The 24344-nt window shown below is 37.4% G+C and overlaps 4 protein-coding genes, 2 non-coding genes and 1 pseudogene across 6 annotated transcripts; 5 read left to right on the top strand and 2 right to left on the bottom strand.

Moving 5' to 3' along the window:
- Positions 130-6892, bottom strand: LOC109949986 (annotated as a pseudogene).
- Positions 9433-9504, top strand: TRNAG-UCC. The gene has a single exon. It is a non-coding gene; the product is annotated as a tRNA-Gly (tRNA).
- Positions 10805-12755, top strand: LOC18772259 (probable polyamine transporter At3g13620). The gene has a single exon (XM_007205080.2). The coding sequence runs from the start codon at positions 11121-11123 to the stop codon at positions 12537-12539; it is 1419 nt and encodes a 472-aa protein (XP_007205142.1). The 5' UTR covers positions 10805-11120; the 3' UTR covers positions 12540-12755.
- Positions 13085-15160, bottom strand: LOC18772140 (probable polyamine transporter At3g13620). The gene has a single exon (XM_020566163.1). It carries the CDS (start codon positions 14792-14794, stop codon positions 13364-13366), a length of 1431 nt encoding a protein of 476 aa, XP_020421752.1. The 5' UTR covers positions 14795-15160; the 3' UTR covers positions 13085-13363.
- Positions 16475-16546, top strand: TRNAG-UCC. The gene has a single exon. It is a non-coding gene; the product is annotated as a tRNA-Gly (tRNA).
- LOC18774337 (probable polyamine transporter At3g13620) lies at positions 17234-19221 on the top strand. Its single transcript, XM_020565331.1, has 2 exons — positions 17234-18860; positions 18967-19221. Exons 1-2 carry the CDS (start codon positions 17413-17415, stop codon positions 18989-18991), a joined length of 1473 nt encoding a protein of 490 aa, XP_020420920.1. The 5' UTR covers positions 17234-17412; the 3' UTR covers positions 18992-19221.
- On the top strand, positions 20779-22380 carry LOC18772208 (F-box/kelch-repeat protein At1g15670). The gene has a single exon (XM_007205406.2). The coding sequence runs from the start codon at positions 20974-20976 to the stop codon at positions 22159-22161; it is 1188 nt and encodes a 395-aa protein (XP_007205468.2). The 5' UTR covers positions 20779-20973; the 3' UTR covers positions 22162-22380.

Raw genomic sequence — 24344 nt, 5'->3', positions numbered from 1 at the left:
GATTGCCTTATCAAGAAGGAGTCCTATCTTATCTATGTAACCAGCTCTTGTAATTTGTTTATAAATACAACTCTCTATCACACTGATGGATCATTCAGCTAAACCTACTTTCTTGAGTAAACATAAATCTTACAGCTTTGTGTTTATAGAGATGGATCTTCTGTATGTCAAAGACAGCATGAGAAGTTTCTTAGCTCTCCCTACATATGCTTTCTTTGTCAAGTTATCATAATCGTTGTCTTGTCTTCAATAGCATCCAAGATGCCATCAATAACGCTGACCACACCGGCGAAACCATTGCAGATCATTACAGGAAAACAACCATTCCTGCACGTAGGAGGACAATAGGGTTTATTTATTTATTTATGAACAAATTAAATTACTCAGCAACAGCTGCAACACAACTGCAATGCTGCAAATACATTCATTATTGTAGTGTTTGTCTTTAAGAGACATTTTTATCTAGTTTTACCTTTGTATTTTATCAAGTAGTATGATCTGTGTTCTAGTATTCGAAATGATCTGGCCTTGTGGCAGATAGGAATGGGAACAATTTTCTGGTGCCATGGCCATTCCCTCTTTCAAGTTATGGTTCAATATTGTGCCTTCACTGTTAAGCAAGATCAATAGCAACGCTTTAATGCACATATGGTGTCAAAATGTAAAGAGGTATATACCGGCCAACGGCTAGCCTTGCAAGGCTGAGAAACTCCCTCCTCTGCCAGGTTGAAATATATCCTAGCTCTTGCAATCTGTTCTTTCATGAACTCTCTCCATTGATCAGTTATTTCTTGAAAAAACATCTTCATCGGATAACCCAAATTGTGCAAGCTCCACTTGGGGAAGATAAACTCTCCCATTCGTAGCACTAGGAAAAAAAAGCTAACAGGAAAATATATCAGAGAGATGAAGTGAGTGAAGAAATTAAAAATGACTGTGTTTTATAGAGTACATATTAAAGAAGCTTAGCTTACCCCTCCCCAACGTCTCTAAAAGGATGTTGGTTAGTTGATTTGCAATGCCTAAATAAATTGCAGCTTCATATACACCTTGAGCAGAAAACACAGAATCTGGTGCAATTCCCATAACAGTAAATACTCATTGAGCCAACCGTCCCAGCCCCGCCATAGTAACAGTAAAGGTAAAGTTCTTGAAAATTATGGTACCAAAATTTTCTTGTGTCCATTCACCCTTGATAAAGTCTCTAATAGGCCATATGATCAGATAATGGAATTCTATGAGATGGGATATACATTGCATGCTTGGAAAAGAATTTATATTCAAGCTTATATCATTGAAAAACTTGAAAAAGAGTAGCAATTAATAGCGTTTGATCGAACACATAAGCACCGTGCGGCTATACTTTTTTTTGAAAAATTAGGAAAAAACCCAGTATAGCCGACCGGCTATACTGTTTCTTCAATTAAAAAATTTAAAAACCCCTGTATAGCCGCTTGGCTATACGATCGCTTTTACAAAGTGCACAAACCGACTATAGCCGGCCGGCTATACTGTTATTTTTAAAAAAGTGGGAAAAACCTAGTTCTTTTAAAAAGTTTGGGCAAATCTGAGTATAGCCGTACGGCGATATTATTTCTTTTTGAAAAATTGGGGAACAAACTTAGTATAGCCGAGCGGCGATATTATTTCTTTTATTAAAAATTGGAAAAACTCAGTATAGCTGCGCGGCGATATTATTTCTTTTTGAAAAATTAGGGAGCCGATCGGCTATACTATTTCTTTTATAAAAAATTGGAAAAAAAAACCATTATAACCGGTCGGTTGTACTATTTCTTTCTAAAATACTCTATAAATAGAATATCAAATAGTATAGCTGCGTGACAATACTCTATAAACAGAATATCTAACAGTATAGCCGTGCGGCTGGACTCTATAAATGGAATGTATTAAAGAGTATAGCCGAATATAAACAGAATACCGATCGGCTATACTATAAATAGAATATGTTAAAAGTATAGCCGTGCGGCTATACTATTTTAAACCCTACTGGGAGAAATTCAGAGCAGGGTTTGTTGTTGTTGTCTTGCTAATAGTAACACTCGTCAAGTCTCCAAATTGGCGATGGCGTGCTACAAACCCCTCCTATTTTCCCCACCAATACACCGCGTTTAAACTTTTTCACCATTGATGATCCTAGCGGCCGCCTAGTGACCGCCTAGCAACCGCCTAGACCGCCTAGTGCTCGCCTAGCAACCACCTAGCCCGCCTAGCCCGCCTAGCCCGCCTAGCCCCAGCCTAGCCCGCCTAGCACCCGCCTATACCGCGTAGACCGCTTAGTGGCTGCCTAGCGCCCGCCCTGTGACCGCCTAGCAACCGCCTAGACTGCCTAGCCCGCCTAGGCCATTTATTCCGTAATATTAACAATATGAGTGAGTGTGTTCAAGGATTTAACTTGTAAAAAAGATTTCCGAACAACAACAGAAAAAGATTTCCGAACAACAACAGATAACCTAGAGAAGTTTCATGGAGTTATCACAATGGTAGCTCTTGGCCAAGTAAGTCTCATGGAGATGGTGTTATCACAATGTGCTATTTGCATTAGCTCTTTATCTTTTCTGTTCTTTTTGTTCATGTCTTGTTTTGATTTGTCTCTGTGCTATGTTTATTCATTTTGGCACCTCTAGTAGTCATTTTCACCATTAAAGTATAAAGGTTTTTGCTTAAATATCGATGGCTCAAGGCTGGTTTTGTTAGTTTCCGTTGATATGTAAATCTTTCGGATAATGTCCCCTGTGTCTATTTGCTTGATATTACAATTTGCAGTTCTATTTTTCGACTTGAAGCCTAGTGCTAGTTCTATTTGACTGAGACCTTTCAATGACATTTCATGGACATTAGTACCCACTTTATGAGTAGGCTAGTTATTGTTTTTATTTAGTAAACTAGGCTACAAGCACTACTTACCTGACATAGTATCTTTTATTTTAAACATCTTTATTTGCTGATTGTGACCACTTTTCCAATCGAAATCTTCGGGTATATAAATGTTGTGGGATACATTTCTGAATGTAATTTGGGAAAGTGTGCCAAATGGTTGTGCTATTCATGATATTTTGATGCTTGTTCACAGAATTCTGACTTATGTGTTTGTTCTAAAACAATTGGTTAATGTTGTTGCATCTATCTTGTAGCACTGCTGTGGTTGCTTACTGCAGCATGTATCAGGACGGGGAGGCCTCAGACTGCTAAGAGAGCAATTGAACAGGTGGAGCAGCGGCTCTCAAAAGACGGGTGGCCAGAATACTATGACAGCAAGGCAGGGAGATATGTCAGGAAGCAAGCGAGGAAGTACAATACCTGGAGCATCTCAGGATATCTGGTAGCTAAACTGATGATCGAGAACCCAGCCAATCTTTCACTAATCCCTCTTGAAGAGGACAAGAAGATAGCCAAGCCAAGGCTCACCCGCTCCGCTTCCTTTTGAGTCAAACCAGTGGCAGCAGCATACATGATGCATTACAAGTATATGAGATTTCTCTTTATCCATGAATGCCGGAGGGAAACTAGCTGATTAAACTGATTGAGTTGCAGTTTTGTGATTCATTAACATGATTTGCTAGTATGCTACTGAGATATACAGCCCCTGCATTTTCCTTTCCAGTTTCTTAATATCTGGTTTTGAATAGTAAATGGTCTATAGGCATTTTGGAGAGTAATGCAACATGGCTGTTGTTCTGCTTACCAATTATTTGGCTAAGTATTTCAAGCTTTTATGGTTGGAATTTGCCTCCTATTTTCCTGCCAAATTCAGTTTGATAGGTGTGCAAATATTTTTCTTTGTGTTGATAAAATTATTTTTACAAATGTGCCAAATTGTGATTTGGGAAAATAAGTAATGTGAGAAACAATATATATTCAAAAGGCTTGTAGCTCAAGTGGTTAAGACAAGTTCAGATTTGTTTTCCTCTCAATATATAGACATGGGCAAAAATAACTATATATAATGACTCTTAAAAGACCTCGACCCTCAAGTTCAGATTTGAACTAGTGTCAAAGTCTGTACTTTTACTCTTTGGCAGCTGATTGTGGCTTTGAGCCCAATGCTCTCGACCCTGTATGTTCTTTGTTCTTCAGGTGATTTCTTTCTGTAAAATTACTACTGGATCTTGTTAAGAAATGGTAGGGAGAAAATGAAAATTAGTCTTGGGGTTACAATTTTCTCTTCTTGTTTGCACTTTTAGTTCAAAATTTTGCGGTCTTCAGATTTTGGACTTGAACTTGAGTTGCTAGTTGTGGACCAAATATGGGTTGTGTGATTTGACCTGATTTTGTTATACGACATCTCTCCTGTTGCCATATCTCATTATCAAAATGATAATGTGAACCAGTTTGTGTAGTGGACTGCTTGTAGGAGTGTTCATGAAACTAGAACTATATGATGCTCAATGGAACAGTGACAAATTTTCCAAGTTAGAATTTAGAAATAGGTGCAGACATGAAAGGAGTTCATTATTGCAAAGTACCTTGCCTGCTAGAGGTGCTGTTGATTGTCTTTTTTAAAAATTTGTTGTTTCTGTCTGTAAGGATAGCATCTTGGCCTTTGAAACAGATTATGGCAAAGATTAGTGCTGAGGTATTATTAGGTAGTTAAAGATTAGATTGTTTATCGTAAAGCATGTTTTGTCTCACCATCTATATTATAAGGCAGGATGCCTTTAGCTGAGCCGAGATTCTTCTCTGTGTTCATGTTCCTTTTTCCTCTGTCTTAGAAAACTTTCAATTTCTTCATTGGTAATTGGCCATTGTCATAGGTTTTTTTGATAGATATCGGTTTTGTTGAATAATTTCTGTACTTGATGTACGTTAAGTGTTTCCACATGAATTTACCAGCTGTTAAAATATGTACTTTGTAATATTATGTGTATGTGCATGGAAGTTGTGAATCTTGTGATGGATTATAGTTTAAAGTACAAACTAACCCTTTCTGATAAGTGACAACAATTTCCAAGAAACTAGCATGCTCAATACAAACTGCAGAAAGATTGAGTATAATAACTTCATACATTTTGACAGCATTTGTTTCATGCCACATGAACCGAGTTATATAGGCATCTAGCCTTCCAATCCAACCACCACCAACAATCTTGGAACCCAATCACAGAACTCTACACCACCCACATTTGAAAATTTTCCATTAAAACATCCAAGAAATCCCAACAAAAGGAAAAAAAAAAAAAAAAAACATCATGAAAGCTGCCAATTCTTCTCCAAATTCAAAAACCATTCTAACTGAAAATGAAAAACAAGAAGCGGTACAAGAACCTCCAATGTTTAGCACCACCAAGATCAAAAGCAAAAGACTATCATTCATCCCTTTAGTTTTCCTCATTTACTTTCAAGTCTCTGGTGGCCCTTATGGCACAGAGTCCATTGTTGGCTCCGGAGGGCCTTTCTTCGTCATCCTTGGATTTTATTTGGAGCATCCCTGAGGCCCTTGTCACTGCTGAGCTGGCCACCGCCTTTCCAGGCAACGGTGGCTTTGTCATATGGACTCACCAAGCCTTTGGTCCCTTCTGGGGCTTCCTTGTTGGTTTCTTGAAGTTTCTTATTGCTGTCATAAACTAATCTTCCTACCCAGTTCTCTGTATAGACTACATTGATCCAATACTGCCAACTTCCTTCTCACACTTGCCTCACTATTTAGTTATCTCTGTTTCAACCATGTTGCTCTCTGTTCTCAACTTCATTGGTTTGCCTACTGTAGGCTGTGCTGCAATATCTTTGGGGGTTTTATCATACTTGCCATTCCTAGTAATTTCTGTTATTGCAAAACCCAATATAGCCGGGCGGCTATACTACTTCTCTTTGAAAAATTAGGCATCAACCGAGTATAGCCGCCCGTCTACGCTGTTTCTGTAACCAAGAATTGAAAAAAAAAAAACCCAGTATAGCCGTTCGGCTGTACTATTTCATTTTAAAATATTGGAAAAACCCGAGTTTAGCAGCGCCGCCATTTTATTTCTTTTATAAAAAATTGGAAAAACCCCAATATGGCCTCTTTTTTAAGAAAAATTTAGAAAAAAATTGGAAAACCCGTAGTATAGCCGCGCGGCTATACTATTTAATTAAAAAAAAAGAGATAATGCATATATTTGACAAAATATAATTAAAAAATAATGAAAAAACCCTTGTCTCTTTCTCATCCTCAGCATGCTTCTCCTCCGTTTTCCTAGGCCCCAAATTTGAAGTCATACGCAAGTTGAGACACACAATGAAGGAAAACAAAAAAACAAAAAATTAAAAAGGTAGGGACTAACATGCCTTAAGGGTGTAACCACAGGGTACTAAAGTGTAATAACCCTAGATTTTAAGCATACATTTAACGTGCAGTCACCCTTGATAAAGTCTCTAATAGGCTATACGATTAGACAATGGTATTCTATGAGATGGGATATGCATTGCATGCTTGGAAAATAATTTATATTCAAGCTTATATCATTGAAAAACTTGAAAAAGAGTAGCAATTAGTAGCGTTTGATCGAACACATAAGCACCTTGATGTCCAATGGAAAATTGGAAACAGTATGAGTGAGCATCACGCATGTCATGGGGGCGTCCTTCAAAAATGTCTTGGCAAGATCCTTTATAATTAACAAGTTTGATGGAGACCTAGATATATAGTATGTCTTGGCAAATTCTGCACAAATTTTCCTGCACCTCTCATATGCTTCTTCAAGAAAGCTAGGACACAACTCTGGCTTTCTGCAGCCACCTTCCGTGGCCATGTTACATGTCTGAGACTGCCTTTGAACAATTTACTCTATACCTGTAAACCAGCAAAAGGAATGCCTCGTACTGATAAGGGAAAACAGGTATTCTCATTTGCTTGGGAGCTAGTATCCCTTCTCCCTTCAGCTCTTGTTGTGGCCATAGATTTTCAGGGTGGGAATTTTCCATTGTCTCTTATGAATGCCTTTGGTGCAAGCGAAAATGGTGAACACATTGGACAACACAACTAGCCTTACTTCTTTTGGAAACAGTCTAGTGAATAAGATAGAAACATGAAGTGAGTCCTAAATATATATGAAACATCTCCTTTTTAATGATGACGTCTCACAAATTTGAAAACTTTAATACAAAAAATTGAGCTTGTGTGGTGGGGTTGTCTTTAGCGTATCGTATCGTATCTACCCAATTATTGTTGTATAGTGTGTCTTCATGGTATCGTATATATTCGCTTTCAGTTTTCTCCAATTTTCTTGACAACCAAACAGAACCATAGCCTGGCCTTGTTGTCATGACATGACCATTGAAAATATAATATATAACACCATTTTGAAAGTCAAATTTGTCCCCAAAAAATCAAAGTAGATGACAAAAAAGTTAAATGAAACAACAACGAAATATTTGACTAACGAAACAAATCTTCCATGGAAAACATGCTTACATTACATTTGGACGTTCTCAATTATATAACAAATCTCCCTTCCCCAATATCGATTGTATAATAAATAAAAACTATGTCCGTAGTAGGAGTTTTTACTTCCAGTGATTAAAAATAGCCCCACATTTTTAAAGAAAGGGGAAAAAAAAACAAATATAGCCACCCAGCTATACTATTTCTTTAAAAAGAATTTAGAAAAATACGAGTATAGCAGGGGCCCTATACTGTTTTAAAACAATTTGGAAAAATCCGAGTCGGCTATACTATTTTTTTTTGAGAAATTAGGAAAGAATAGCCGGCCGGCTATACTATTTCTTTTTGAGAAATTAGGAAAGAATTGCCGGCCGGCTATACTATTTCTTTTTTCAAAAGTTGGGGAAAACCGAGTACAGCTATTTCTTTTATAAAAAATGGAAAAAAAGTTGGAAAAGCCCGTATAGCCGTGCGGCTAACTTAAAAAAGTTGGGAAAGCCAAGTATAGCCGAACGGCTATACCATTTCTGTTACAAAAAATTGGGAAAAGCCCAGTGTAGCAGTGAGAAATACTATTTCTTTTTTTAAAAAAAATGGAAAAAAGGGTATTGCCGCGCTGCTATGCTATTTCTTTTGTAAAAAATTGAAAAAAAACAGGTATAGCCAATTGGCTATACGATTTCTTATTTAAAAAAATTGGAAAAACCAAGTATAGCCGCCTGGCTATACCATTTATTTTTTTTAAATTGGAAGTATAGCCGCGCTGCTATTCTATTTCTTTTATAAAAAATGGAAAAAAAACGTAATACAGCCTCGCTTTTAAACAATATTTTAAAAAATATAGTACAGCCGAGCAGCTATACTGAGTTATACTATTTCTTTTATAAAATATTGTAAAAAAACCCAGCATAGTCTTTTTTAAAAAGAAAGTGGGGGGAAAACCTAGTATAGCCTACCGGCCATACTATTTCTTTTATATTAAAAAAAAATGGAAAAATCGGAGCACGGCTATACTATTTCTTGTACAAAAAATGGAAAAACCCCGGTATAGCCTTTCAGCTATACTATTTCTTTCAAAAAGTGGGAAAACCCTCTTTCTTTTATAAAAAAATCTAAAAACCCAGTATAGCCGGTCGGCCGTACTACTTATCTTTAAAAAGTTGGAAAAACCGCGTATAGCTGCACGGCTATACTATTTCTGTTATAAAAAATTGGGAGAACACCAGTGTAGCCATGAGAAATACTATTTATTTTTTAAAAAATGGGAAAAAAGTTGAGTATAGCCGTGCCGCGATACTATTTCTTTTTGAAAAATTAGAAAATCGAGTATAGCCGCACGGCTGTATTATTTCTTTTTTTAAAAAAATTAAAAAAGAAGTATAGCCGCCTGGCTATACCATTTATTTAAAAAGAATTATGGAAAATTACGAGTATAGAAGGGCGCCTATACTGTTTTAAAAAATTTGAAATAATCCGAGCATAGCCTTGCGGCTATACTATTTCTTTTTGAGAAATTAGGGAAAATATACTATTTCTTTTTAAAAAGTGGGGAAAAACCGAGTAAATAATTCTTTTTTAAAACAGAAATTTTTTAAAAAACCCTAGTATAGCCGCCGGCTATACTAGTTAATAAAAAAATAATGAAAAAAGGAAACTCTTAGTTGCATTTGTTTCAGGTCGTTAGTTTGAATATCGTTTGATAAATAAAATGCATATATTTGACAAAATATAATTACTTAAGAGATTTGAGAGGCAGCTAAGGCATTAAATCAAATTGAAACCATCTTTAAATAATTTTGTCTTCAATAGAAGCAAAGAAAGCATTAAATCCAATGTCAAAAAGGAAAGCAACTGAGCATGCTGATTATGAGAAAGAGACAAGTGTTTATTCAGTCCTCCTTTATAGCGTCTCCTCCGTTTTCCTAGCCCCCAAATTTGAAGTCAGACACACGTTGAGACACAAAAAACTCTACATCATATGTTTTTGTCAAAAAATAAAAAAGAAATCAATTCACTGGGATTTATACAAATAATTTGGACATTTAAACATCGTTGCGTTTGTAGTCCAACGGTTAGGATAATTGCCTTCCAAGCAATAGACCCGGGTTCGACTCCCGGCAGACGCATAATTATATATTTTTTTTCCTCTGCTTAATTAATATATATAACATTTCTTGAATAAAGAGTTAGCAGCAGTCTTCTGATTTGAAGTGGTTCCCGAGAATTTGTTTATCTATTCTTTAGTACACTAATAATAAAAGTCATAATTTTAAAAAAAAGAACACACATGCACACTCGCTTTTCTCATAATTTATGGGTGGTTTAGCTTAGATTTTAAGCATACATTTAACGTGCAGTCACCAAAAAGATAAAAAAAAGAGAGGAAAAGAGGGGAGAGAATAAATACTTATTTCATTTATGCCCCCACCACCCACCCAATTATCTTAAAGAATAATTTTTTTATTTTTAAAAATTTTAAGATTGCATTCATAATTCATCTAAAAAGGTGATAAAGAACTATAACAATTACGAAATAATCTAACATCAAAATTAAGACAATCTTAAAATTTGAACAATCCTTTGAATGATTAAGGGCAAGAATATTTGGAAAAAAAATCTATATATATTTCAGCCTTGCATTAATGACATTTTCTTTAATTGGATTGGATACAAAATGACTTATATAAACCAAGGATTCATAGTAATCTCCATCCAATATCATCGACATATATTAATGACTTATGCCCATAATGTTAAACTCGATATGAGCCGTCCATGCCAGTTGTCAACTTTGTTTTGGTGTTAAGGGCAATCAATATAGCTCAAGAAAACAGACAAAATCTTAGCTATTATTATTAGTAGACTATATTATGATATACTTAGAAAATTTAAATTGAGTGTTGTAATTTTCACCTCTTTATCTTTTTTTTTTCATATACTTTTAAAGATAAATTTATTCTTTTGTAAAATAATTTTTATCCTCTGTTTAGATGAATTTAGAGTATTTTATAAATAATAGTGTTTAATTGTATGAGCACATATAAAGAATAAATTTTTTTCTACATTCAACATCTGTTTATATTCAAAATGAAATAATAATTAAACTTAATTCAATGGATATTTTTGTCAAACAAAGTGCATGGAAATTTTTAGATGTATTAAGACAGTCCTGATCTCTTGGACCACAGGAGTCCAAGAGATTGTGGTCACTCACCGTTGGATATTAATCTAATGGTTCAAAAAAGTTTCTTAAAAGGAGTTCAAGATTGAGTGAACCGTTGAATTTACATCCAACGGTGAGTGACCACAAATCTTTTGGACTCCTGTGGTCCAAGAGATCGAGACTGTGTATTAAGATATGCGGATAATTTAGATAGCTCATATATGTATTTATAAAGAAGTACAAAGATGTGTTAACTCTAAATACAATAAGAAATAAATCTACATTACAATAGCAAATATAAATCTCAATTATAATAGACCTAATTAAATAGGTAAGTAATCAAAATCCTAATATAATAAGAACTAAAATCCTAACTAAGAAACCAAAATCCAAACTAAGTAAGTATTCGGTATTCAACTCCTATCTTTATTTCTTAGCCGAAAAAAAAAAACTCCGATCTTTATTTGGATGGAATGACCCAAACATATTCCGAATACAACTCTACCTTCATAACTTAACCAAGCCAATTGTTTTTCTTGTTTGATTGGAAAATTCAGCACACAGCGAGAGCAACCCACAATGCCATCTTCTCCAAAACCACCAATCCGTGAGGATCAGGTTCTTCCCCTCACCACCACAACCACCACCATCTCCTCCACCACCACCACACACAGAAAGAAGCTCACTCTCATCCCTCTCATCTTCCTCATCTACTTTGAAGTTGCCGGTGGCCCTTATGGAGAAGAGCCTGCGGTGCAAGCTGCTGGACCCCTTTTCGCCATTCTCGGGTTCCTCATCTTTCCTTTCATCTGGAGTGTCCCTGAAGCTCTCATCACTGCTGAGCTCTCCACAACCTTCCCCGGCAATGGCGGTTTTGTCATCTGGGCTGAGAGAGCTTTTGGTCCCTTCTGGGGCTCTTTGATGGGTACCTGGAAGTTCCTCAGCGGTGTCATCAACATAGCTGCCTTCCCAGTTCTTTGCGTGGACTATATGGACAAGATAATACCGGCTTTTGGATCGGGATGGCCTCGGTACCTTGCCATCTCTGTTTCAACTCTGTTTCTTTCGTTTATAAACTATACTGGTTTGACTATTGTGGGTTATGCTGCTGTGTTACTTGCTATTGTTTCACTCTCGCCATTTATATTGATGTCTTTGATTGCCATTCCAAAGATTCATCCTCATAGGTGGCTCAGTTTGGGCCAAAAGGATGTGAAGAAAGATTGGAACTTGTTCTTTAACACCCTCTTTTGGAACTTGAACTTTTGGGACAATGTTAGTACTTTAGCCGGAGAAGTAGAGAACCCCCACAAAACTTTTCCGGTGGCTCTTTTCGTTGCGGTGATTTTCACTTGCTTGGCATACTTGTTCCCACTTTTTGCTGTGATTGGTTCTGTCTCTGTGGATCAAACTAGGTGGGGATCCGGATTTCATGCTGAGGCTGCTGAAATAATTGCTGGAAAATGGTTGAAATATTGGATTTTAGTTGGTGCAGCGTTATCAGGAATTGGTCTTTTCGAAGCCCAATTAAGCAGCAGTGCTTACCAAGTTCTTGGCATGGCAGATTTAGGCTTCTTGCCTAAGTTTTTTGCGGTTCGGTCAAAAAGGTTTAATACCCCATGGGTCGGAATTCTGATTTCCACCATGATCACTCTTGCAGTCTCCTACATGACCTTCACAGATATAATTTCATCTGCAAATTTCTTGTATAGTTTGGGCATGCTATTGGAATTTGCATCCTTTATTTGGTTAAGAAGGAAGTTGCCGGCATTGAATAGGCCCTATCGAGTTCCAATGAAGCTGCCAGGTTTGGTGGTCATGTGCTTGATTCCATCTGTGTTTTTGATCTTTGTGATGGCTATTGCTACCAAGACTGTGTATTTGATTAGTGGTGTGATGACTTTGGGTGGCATTGGATGGTATTTTTTGATGAAATTTTGCAAGTCTAAGAAGTTGTTCAAGTTCAGTGTTATTGAAATTGAAGAAGGCCGACAATGACAAATTGTTTGGTTAGTTTGTGAAATATATCTAGTGTCATTGTATTGGGAAAGCTGAATCCGTTTTTTGGTGAATTTTGCGTAGTGGTTCTTGGTGCTGTGCTGGTTTGAGAATGCATGGTTGAATCTCTAAGTTGAGACCCGCTTGATCAGCGCAAAATTTGTTTGAGTAAAACAGTTCAATGCTAATGAAATTTAAGAAGAATGCTGAATGACATGAACAGAGGATGGCTAACTATCGATGCCACAGTTCACACACACACAATCTTTACACGCATGATGCTGTCTTTAAATCATACACACTTTGCACTTTCACCTGCTACTTTGTTTAGTCAGATGATGCTGTGATTTGGTCCATAGCACAAAGATATAATTAACATTGTAGTTGTCTAACATGCAGAAAGGCTCTGTCTTTGTACTATTTTAATTTCATGGCATGTTTACGTATCAGTAATGGGTATTGGAATCATTCCAATTCATTCTTCAATATCAAAATTTAGCAAAGAAGAAAAGTCATATATTAATTTTTGTAAGAAATCAAGATCCTTGATTGAAAGATGACTTTCGATTGAAGTTTACCTTGTATAGCTGATTGTACTTGGACAGCACTTCCTTTCCTTTTTATCTGTGAAATTACCTTAGATCTAGGATCTAGAGATTCTTTCCTTATTGTAAATCTTAAGGATTGTAATATTTTTGTCAACTTTGTAGAACGAATCAATACAGAAAATATGGTGAATACTTTGTTATATTTTTCCGTAAAAAAACTGCAATACGCCAATTTCTGAGCAAGACCAATTAGATCCCCACACAATCATAAACAGCCTAAGCTCTTTCCTCATTGTCCAATTTTTCTTCTTCCATTTTGAAATCAAACCACATCTTTGATTTGCTGAGATTCATGAAAAGGTACCAGGCAACACCAAACAGAGTCATCAATGCACTAACCAAATAAACAGCTTTGGTGGCCACAGCCAACACATAGACCAAAAAACCAGATGGAATCAAGCACATAACCACCAGCCCTGGCAGGCCCATTGGAACTTCAAAAGGCCTTTTCAGAGCTGGAAACTTCACCCTCAACCAAAGAAAAGATGCAAATTCCAATAGCATCCCCAAGCTGTACAAGAAATTGGCAGAAGATATAATGTCTGTGAAATCCAAGTAAGAAACAGAAAGTGCTATGACTGTTGAAATCAGAATTCCTAACCAAGGGGTGTTGAACCATTTGGACCTTGCCCCAAAAATCATTGGTAAAATTCCCAAGTCTGCCATACCTAAAAGTTGGTATGCACAACTACTTAACTGGGCCTCGAACAGTCCAATAATTGATAAAACTGCACCAATTTCAATCCAGAATTTCAGCCATTTCCCAGCAATCATTTCCCCAGCAGAAGCTAAATACCCATCAACCCAATCTTCTTGGTCAAGTGGAATAGCACCAGTTGCAGCCAGGAGAGGAATTACGTAACCCAAACATGTGAGAATGCCAGCAGAAAAAAGTGCTTTTGGGTATAGCTTTTGGGGTTCTTCTACTTCACCAGCTAGAGTACTAGCATTGTCCCAAAAATTCAAGTTCCAAAATAGGGTATTGATAAATAATGTCCAATCTCTTTTAACACCCTTCTGACCCAAACTGATCCATCTGCTTGGATCAATCTTGGGGATTGCAACCAAAGACATTATTATAAATGGACAAAGTGACACAATCCCTAAACCTACTGCAGTGTAACCAACTATACTCAAACCAGAGTAGTTGAGAAACGATAGCACCAAAGTTGAGACAAATACAGCAACAAAGCGAGGTAGGCCAGAAGAGAAAATGGGAATTACCAGCTTGAGATAGTCTACACAAAGAATTGGATATGAAGCCAAGTTGATGACCCCACTGAGGAATTTCCAAGAGCCCATGAGGGAGCCCCAGAAGGGACCAAAAGCTTGGTGTGCCCAAATGACAAAGCCGCCGTTGCCGGGGTAGGCGGTGGCCAGCTCAGCCGTGACAAGGGCCTCAGGGATGCTCCAAATGAAGGGGAAGATGAGGAAGCCAAGAATGGCAAAGAGAGGACCAGCAGCCCCCACAGCTGATTCTTCACCATAGGGGCCTCCAGAGACTTCAAAGTAGATGAGGAAGACAAGTGGAAGAAATGCTAGCTTCTTGGGATTCTTGGTGGTGATTTTAGGTTGTGATTCTGTTTGTTCTTGTTCAAGAAGGGATTGGGAGCTTGTGGAAAATTCTGAGGCTCTCATGCTTTGCATCTTGTTGGATGTCAATCAATAAAATTCATATTCAAGTGGGGGTTTTGCTGGCTTGGCTTTTTGTTGTGCCTGGGGGGACCCAAGATTTTGAAAGTTAGTTGGACAGAATCTGAATTATAGAAGGTCAAGTTGCTTCCAGATTTTCAATTGCACTATTCAATGCATGGATATCTATATATACCGCTCATGAACTTGGTTTGCTCAAATTCAGAGAAAATGAAATGTGAAAAGCTCGTAAGTGGTCCTTACCTTAGGATGGGGGAGAAAAATGAAAAAGCAATACAAACGCAAATCTAACACGCAAGTATCTGCATATGTTTCTATCTACAAATCAATAATATCCACACGTTTCATACTTTATATATGTATATTATATAAATCTTTTTCATATAGGTAGTATTATACATGGACATATTAGCATAAGATATTTATTTCTTTTTTCGTCTTTTCAAAAAAATTTATAAATGATTACTGTTATTTTTACCCATATTTTAAAGAGAAAGGTGTACATTTGAAGGGCAATTTTCTAATGTGTTCCATTTGTACGTAAAAAGAGAAAGTTTAAAGGAATAGAAACAACACATTGGAGACCCAAAAAAGAATTAAAATAATATTGCTAAACATGGAATAAATTTGAGTTGGTGTTTTTTCCCTAAGTCTTTAGAAGACATTTTACAAAGAGGTAAGTTGTCTTTAAAATTTTAAAGATAAAGGTAGGTTGGGAAATAAGACATGTGATGGAAATAACAACACTCTTATGAATATGCCCGAGTTGATTTATTTCACTGCTCTTTTAATTATTCATGTGATATTACCTTTGCCCACAATAACTTTGAATTTGAGGTTTACATCTATACCAAAAAAAGGGGTTGATCACAAATAGTAATTGTGATAAATTTCGTTTTAGTACTTTGAAGTTTATTGAGTTTCAACCTTTATTATATGTAGTTTTTTTATGTCTCAACTTCATACATAAAGTTAAATAGATTACGTAACCGTAATTATGAAAGGAACTATGTGTAATTCAAAATATTAATTATCTAAGCAACTATAGAAAAGCGAATTTAGTTTAATTATGTCAAGATCACACTTATGACGGCCAATGATGGTGAATCAACAAGTATGGGCATATGATAAGGATAGTTTCGATCTCTTGGACTACAGGAGTCTAAGAGATTATAGTCACTTACCGTTGGATATTAATCCAATTGTTCAAAAAAGTTTCTTAAAATGAGTGCAAAAGTGAGTGAACCGTTGTATTTATATTCAATAGTGAGTGACCACAAATCTTTTGAACCTTTGTAGTCCAAAAGATCGGGATTGATAATAAGGATATAAAACCATGAACAAGAACGGTAAGAAAATTGTTGAGGGGTTAGCCCTTGATATCAAACAACTAACTTGGAAGTTGGAACTTCTATGGAGATGATTTTCAGACCAAAAAGTACCAAAGTTCAAAATCCAGGCCTAGACAGAATATATTTCAGCCCAAAGCAACCTTTTGTCTTTTGTCAAACCCACTAGCTAATCCGAGGCCTAATGAGTTTAGCCCAATAGGTTTATATGAAGCCCACAGAACTGAAGTTTGGGTCAAGCTCTAGGCATGAAGAACAGAGTCCAATCAGTTAAAAAAAAACTGAAATGGATTTGACTGTTGGTCTGGCAAAATTGACAACAGAAGCGTTTGTAGTCCAACGGTTAGGATAATTGCCTTCCAAGCAATAGACCCGGGTTCGACTCCCGGCAAACGCAATTTCCTATCTTTTTTTCCTTTAGTTGTTGTTCTGATTTCTCATTCTGAGTGATGAATGAAATACACAAAGAGGCAACTTCTGATGGAATAAACAAATATCTCCAATCAGAAAAGCTAGTTCAGAATGAACCGCGCCATGGAAATGAATAAACCATAGAAAAATGAACTTTGCTTGCTAGTTATATATATACTCAAATGGGGTTGTGATTAGGTGACCAAGTATATACATAATATGCAACTGTTATGCATCCTATGTCATGCACTTGTAATAGAAAATGAAGGAGATGCAGTGTGATGGTTCAAAGCTCTCTGTTTGCTGCAGCCCTATTTCTTAAGCTCTCTGTTTATTTTTTGTTCTTCTTCTTCTTCTTCTTTTGTTGTCTAGGCGCCCAAGAAATTTCTGAGAAAGAAGCATAACCAGTACAAGAAGAGAGGCATGAACGGGATGGGATTGAAAGTAGGCAAGGGTTGTATCCATGTTTTGAGTTAAATCAGAACTTTTGTTGCCACATGAATTTACCAGCTGCTAAAATATGTACTTTGTAATATTATGTGTATGTGCATGGAAGTTGTGATGGATTATAGTTTATAGTACAAACTAGCTCTTTCTCACAAGTGACAACAATGTACTGGTACAAGCAATTTCCAAGAAACTAGCATGCTCAATACAAACTGCAGAAAGATTGAGTATAATAATTTACATGCATTTTGACAGCATTTGTTTCATGCCACATGAACCAAGTTATATAGGCAACTAGCCTTCCAATCCAACCACCACCAACAATCTTGGAACCCAATCACACACCACCCACATTTGAAAATTTTCCATTAAAACATCCAAGAAATCCCAACTAAAGAAAACACCATGAAAGCCGCCAATTCTTCTCCAAATTCAAAAACCGTTCTTCCTGAAAATGAAAAACAAGAAGCGGTACAAGAACCTCCAATGTTTAGCACCACCAAGATCAAAAGCAAAAGGCTGTCATTCATCCCTTTAGTTTTCCTCATTTACTTTCAAGTCTCTGGTGGCCCTTATGGCACAGAGTCCATTGTTGGCTCTGGGGGGCCTTTATTTGCCATCCTTGGCTTTCTACTCTTCCCAGTCATTTGGAGCATCCCTGAGGCCCTTGTCACTGCTGAGCTGGCCACGGCCTTTCCCGGCAATGGTGGCTTTGTCATATGGACTCACCAAGCCTTCGGTCCCTTCTGGGGCTTCCTTGTTGGTTTCTGGAAGTTTCTTAGTGCTGTCATAAACTTATCTTCCTACCCTGTTCTCTGTATAGACTACATTGATCCAATACTGCCAACTTCCTTCTCACCCTTGCCTCACTATTTAGTTATCTCTGTTTCAACCATGTTGCTCTCTGTTCTCAACTTCATTGGTTTGCCTACTGTAGGCTATGCTGCAATATCTTTGGGGGTTTTGTCATACTTGCCATTCTTAGTAATTTCTGTTTTTGCAATTCCCAAGATTGATCCTAGCAAATGGGCTGTTTTGGGCCAGAAGGGTAGGAAAAAAGAATGGCCATTGTTCTTCAATTCCCTGTTTTGGAACTTGAATTGTTGGGACAATGTAAGTACTTTAGTTGTAGAGGGTGTTAAGAAACCCTCCAAGACATTACCAAAAGCATTTCTCTCAGCTGGGTTGTTGACTTGCTTGACTTCTTTGATACCTATGCTGGCTGCAACTGGGGCTATGTCCCTCGACCTAGATGACTGGGTTGATGGGTTTTACACTGTTGTTGGAGAAAAAATTGTGGGGAAAAGGTTCAAAAAATGGGTTAGGATTGGAGCCTTTTTATCTGGCATTGGTGTGTATCAGTCGCAATTGAGCAGCTGTTCATACCAGCTTTCTGGCATGGCTGAATTAGGCTTGTTACCGAAACTTTTCGGTGTGCGGTCCAAACGGTTCAATACACCCTGGTTGGGAATTATGATCCCAACAGTGATATCAGTCCTGGTTTCTTACATGAATTTCAGGCATGTCACATCCTTGGTGAATGTTTTAAACAGTCTGGGCATGCTAGTCGAATTGTCGGCTTTTATTTGGTTGAGGGTGAAGTTTCCAGGTGTGGAGAGGCCCTTTAAAATTCCAATTACCAGGCTGAGGTGGTTGATAGCAGTGTTGTTCATTCCATTTGGGTTTTTGGTGTACGTAATTTGTGTTGGCACAAAAATTATATACTTGGTGATTGCTGTGCTGACTGCGGTTGGGATCATTTGGTACTTCTGCATGAAGATTTTCCAAGCTGCAATGTGGCTTGACTTCAACCATGTTGTGAAAAAGCTAGCAGATTATGAAGACTTTGGGGGGTAAGTTGATTGTATTGAACTTGTTTGTAAACCTCTTCACGATGATGATTTGCATGCAAAAATACTGACTCTTATCTTTTCTTCTTTTTTTTCTGTGCTGCTGCAGCTATTATGAACGAATTCTGAAATAAGGTCGTTTTCAGTCACATCCAAATTTTGCAATTGTTATTGTGAAGAAGATCAAATCAAATGTTTATTTGATTTGATGGATCAAACGTGACTGACTGGATGTACATTTTAGTAAAGTTGTCGAAGTTTGACGTGGTAGTATTATTCCTTGTTCCTATGTATAAGTTATCAGAAAAATAATGTAAGATGCATTTTTATTTTATGAGTAAGATCATTGATTACGTATCCATAATTATTTGATGTTGGGGTCAACTGTGCTGGAGTGGAATAAATTAAACATAATAATTCCTATAAGCATCTATAGCTAATAGGTTTACCACAACTTTAGTAGAGGCTTTCAAAAAGCTTATATCTAAAGCCACTCAAATTTGACTCATTCATTCTAAACAATATTAATCCATTCTTATTTGTGTGGATTAGACTTGAGAATACTTATTTTAGTTTGATTGATTTGCCAAATTAACTAATGGCATCGTTTGTCAGAAAAACGTTGAGGAATACAAATACTGCGGAACACAAACATTGAAGATTTGAAGCTAAAACTTTGAACTCCATAAATATGTATTGCCCACAAAAGGAAATCCTCTACTTGAATTCTTTATGAGGTTGATGGTCAAGGTGTTTGTCAATAGAATTAAGTAACAACACAAATGAAGTCAAACACAATTATTCTTGAAACGAAGCCTCTAAATGAAACTAAAAACTCATGAGATTTATCAACAGGATCTAGCCTAGTTGAAAAGAGCTTTGATCTGTAAAAAAGAGGTCTCAGATTTGAACCTCATGGTATCTCGATTGTGTGTGTGAGAAATCTCATCTCTTATAGGCTGTAGTTTAGCAAAAATACTTACTTGCAACGTGGATAACACTGTTTTGCTATTTCCGACCAATAACACAATGACACATAGAAAAGTTATCCTACGTGTCATTGCGTTATTAGTCGAGGATAGCAAAAAAAGATATCCGTATTGCATGAGAATCTCTCGTAATTTAGACTATCTCTTGTACTAAAAAAACACTCATGAGATATTTCACAAGCACATAGACAGTTATTCCACAATACTTTTTAAAACAAGAGTGGATGAGACTAACAAATCTAATCTTCATATCAACCTATTGCTGAGCCCCAAGTCTCTCTCACCAATACATATAAAACCAACCCTCAAACTCTAGCTGTTCTCTCCTTCTTCAATATGTTAGTTTGTTGCCTTCTTAAAATTGGTATTTTAGACATCTTTTTGATGTATTTGATTGTACCGTTGAAGTTTATCTAATGAAGTAACTATTTGATTATTTTATAAAATAAAATAAAAAGGTCTCCTTCACCAATTGAAGTAATCCAAGATTCAACTGAGTAACTAATAATAACTAAGAAGGTGACACCAAATTCAAACTCATCATTCTCATCCTCATCTCCTCATAAAAAAAAAATAAAAAAAAAAATCTTGAATTATTGATTGAATTCTATAGACACAGCAAAAAGACATTTATCCACTTATCCGCCACGTGGCAAGCCAGTTTTACCCTGATAACATCACGACCTCCCGTGACATGCCATGTGTGAAAAGGGACCCACATCCTGTCATGTCCAATTGTCCATTGAACTGGATTGAATCATAAATCATTCATCCCCATCCCCATGTGCGTACAGTTGTCCATTGAATTTGAATTTGATTTGCATTATGCGTTGCCCCCCTTCCTTTTTGGCCTCATCCAATCCAACCCCTCCTTTCTTTTTCTTCTTTTCTTATTTTCTTCTAAGTCACTGACCCTTATCCATCCTATAATCTCTTTTTTTTTATCAACTAGTCAAAAATCATCTATCCCTTATTGTGAGCCCACCGCCAGATTTTAATAATATATATTTTTTGGAAAAAAATCGCCTTCCAATCCGAAACAGGATTTTTTTCCCGACATCCCCTGTGCAATACATACAGTTTTTTCATCCCAACTGTATCTATATATAGTCAAATGCCCAAACTTCATGGCCGGGGAAAAGCTAACACACTCACTCACAAAAAAAAAAAAAAAAAAAAAAACTAGTTTGCTGCAAAAGTTACATCTTTGCTTTCCTGCAAAAATTGCATCTTTGCTCTGCTTCAAAGTTCACTTCTTTGCTAACATGTGGAATCTTAAGTTGACTCAATTGTTTCCGGGTCTGCCTGAAGAACTCGGGCTCGAGTGCTTGACTAGGTTGCCTTACTCAGCGCACCCAGTTGCTTCCCAGGTCTGTCGTCCATGGCGGACGCTATTAGAAAGTCAACAATTTTATCATCACAGGAAGAAAAATGGCCACACCCATAAAGTCGCATGCTTGGTTCAAGCTCTTCCTCATGAGCCCCTCGTATCAGAATCAGACGGACCCAAATCCAACGACTCTCCCAGTTACGGAATCGCCGTGTTTGACCCGGTGAGTTGCTCTTGGCAGAGAGTCGACCCGGTGCCCAAGTACCCAAATGGGTTGCCTTTGTTTTGTCAACTGGCAAGCTGCGAAGGGAAGCTTGTGGCGATGGGCGGATGGGACCCGGTGAGCTACGACCCGGTCACCGACGTGTTTGTGTACGATTTCACAAATTCTCAATGGAGAAAGTGCAACGACATGCCGTCCAAGCGTTCCTTCTTTGCAATCGGGTCCTACTCGGGTCGGGTCTACGTGGCGGGTGGGCACGACGAGAACAAGAACGCGTTGAAATCAGCGTGGGTTTATGATTTGAGACTGGACGAGTGGACTGAGTTGACTCAGATGAGTCAGGAGCGAGACGAGTGTCAGGGGGTGGTGATTGGGGACGAGTTTTGGGTGGTGAGCGGGTACGGCACGGAGAGCCAAGGGGTGTTTGAGGGAGGCGCTGAGGCGTTGGAGTTCGGGTCGGGTCGGTGGAGGCGGGTGGACGGAGCGTGGGAGGTGGGCCAGTGCCCGAGGCAATGCGTTGGGGTTGGGAGAGAGGGAAAATTGACGAGTTGGAGTGAGTTGGACTCGGCGGTCCGAGTTGGAACGTGCGGAGTGACGGTCGGGGGTGGGACCCTGGTGATGGGGTCGGAGTACCAAGGGGCAAAGCAAGGGTTCTATATGGTAGAGGAAATGAAGGGAGGGCAAAATGGTAAATTGGAGAAGATTAGTGTACCTGATGAGTTTTCTGGGTTTGTTCAATCGGGTTGCTGCGTTGAGATTTGAATTTTTAATAGGACATGCGTGACATGAGCATATATGTATGTATGATTTTGGGTTCAATTATTTTGAACGGAATGGGTACATATAGTTTTGTATCTTATTTTTCTGTTTTATGACTATGGATACCCCGCATGACACAAGTGGTTTGTACCAAGGGTCGGTCCATTCATTTTGGAGGACCTGGATAGAAATAAAAATTTAGACATTTTATGTTTAATGTGATATTTTATGTTTGAATTCCCCTTTTAATATCGCTTTTATCAACAAAAAGAAAAACCACATGACACATGAAACTCATATTTGGACACCAATGCCCCTTCGGTTGAGTGAATATGCACTTGGACAAAGTCTTAATATGTTATGCAACAAAACGAAAAAATCAGTTGACTTGAGATTTGAAGTAGTGATTAGCACACTCACATATAGCCGACCTGTGTTGGCATGGCGACAAGACCTACAAATTCTTTGTGGATTAAACATCTAAGGCTTTTTACTTAGATTGACCTTAGGTTCTTTCATGCATTTATATCATATATGAAAAATTATTTTATGTAAAAATATTGACTAAGTATGAAAAATGATTTTTCGAAATAATCATTTTCTCAAGATAATTTTTGGTGGCTTTTATTCCTTACACATCAAATAAGAAAACTTGATTTTATGGGATTTTATTATGAAGTATATATTGACTTAATGTGCCATCATTTTTAGCCTAAATCGTATTTTGCACTAAAATCGATTTTTCATATTTTGATTTGGTGAGAATTTGATTTTCTTGTTTTTTTATTTGAATCCAAATGGAGAGTACTTCCTTATTTACATTGTAAACTTAAGTAAATAGAGTAATATAAAAATAAATGAAAGTAAAAGGAAATAAGGTAATTTGTGCATTGTGCAACTGTGCACCATCACCAGCTGAGCAAAGGAACAATTTGAAGCATTTACAATGGTTTTTCCGACGAGGCGAGGTACCGCATCAATAGGTACGCTACTTATTACAGATAGAGTAGAGAGGTAGCGATTTTAGAATTCTTTTGTTTTCAACAACATGCACTTACTTATAAAGGACAATGAGTTGACTCACCTTATCCATCAGTGACCCTATTCATAAGATATGTGCAACCGCACAAGGCCTCACCAAAAAAATTTTTTGTGTGTAAAGAATGTTTTTGTTTTACTTCTTTTTATTATTTATAAACTTTTGGTCTAATTCAGTAAAAATAGGTATTGACTTGCATATCAGTATTCTCGAGTTCGAACTTTTTATAGTACCTTGACAATGTGTGTGAGAAAACCCCCTCTCCTTGCTAACTTTGGGGCGAAAAAAAGGAAAAAAAATGGATGGATATATCTTCACTTGTAGTTTTTGGATGACGGTGGCAAGCAAGTTTAAGGGATGGGTTTCTAAATACACTTTGGGCCAACTGAGGGTCAAATTCAGCCCTAAGAATACCTTGAAAGCCCATGCATTGGCCCTGCTGTTTGGTCTTTCAGGACTTTTGAAGTCTCAATACTCATCCATTTTGTTGCTAACAGAAAGCTAAAAACAAAATTTCCCAAATCTTAATCCATATACAAAAATACAATGCATATGTGTACTTCTTAAACATAATTAAACCGTGTATTGTAAGCATACTTGATTAACAGCCGCATTACTAACAATGTGATTAAAAATTAAATAATACAAAATTTTCTTTATTTTTAAAATTAATTAAAAAAAACAAAAAGTAACCCACCCCCCATCACCTTCTCCTTCCCCTTGCGACCCCCTCTACGACCTAGCCCCCTATGCGATTCGAACCTCCATCATGTAACTATGAGATATTGCAGCCATCGAAGCTGAGGTGATGCCCTCACAACTGCGATGCTCTCTCTCTCTCTCTCTCTCTCTCTCTCCATCCATGGTTATATTAACAACTCCATCCATGGTTATATTAACAAATCTGCAAATAAATTTGCACAACTATTGCAATTAAGCCTGCAAACTAAACCAAGAACCACCACCTCCAACCACACGAACCCACAACCCAAAACCCCAGCCTCCACGAACCCAGACCCACAAAACCCATCCCCTCCCTATGATTTTCTTCTCTCTCCCCCCTGCGATTTTCATCTTCCTCCATCCCCAGAACAGAAAGCAAGCTCTAAAAGCCTTGAAATTTATTCTGTAATTGCTGACGAAGAAG

The sequence above is a fragment of the Prunus persica genome, chromosome G6 (genome assembly GCF_000346465.2).
Source record: "Prunus persica cultivar Lovell chromosome G6, Prunus_persica_NCBIv2, whole genome shotgun sequence".
NCBI lineage: Eukaryota > Viridiplantae > Streptophyta > Magnoliopsida > Rosales > Rosaceae > Prunus > Prunus persica.
Note: the sequence above shows the minus strand (reverse complement) of the source record. Positions and strands in the feature narration are given on the sequence as shown.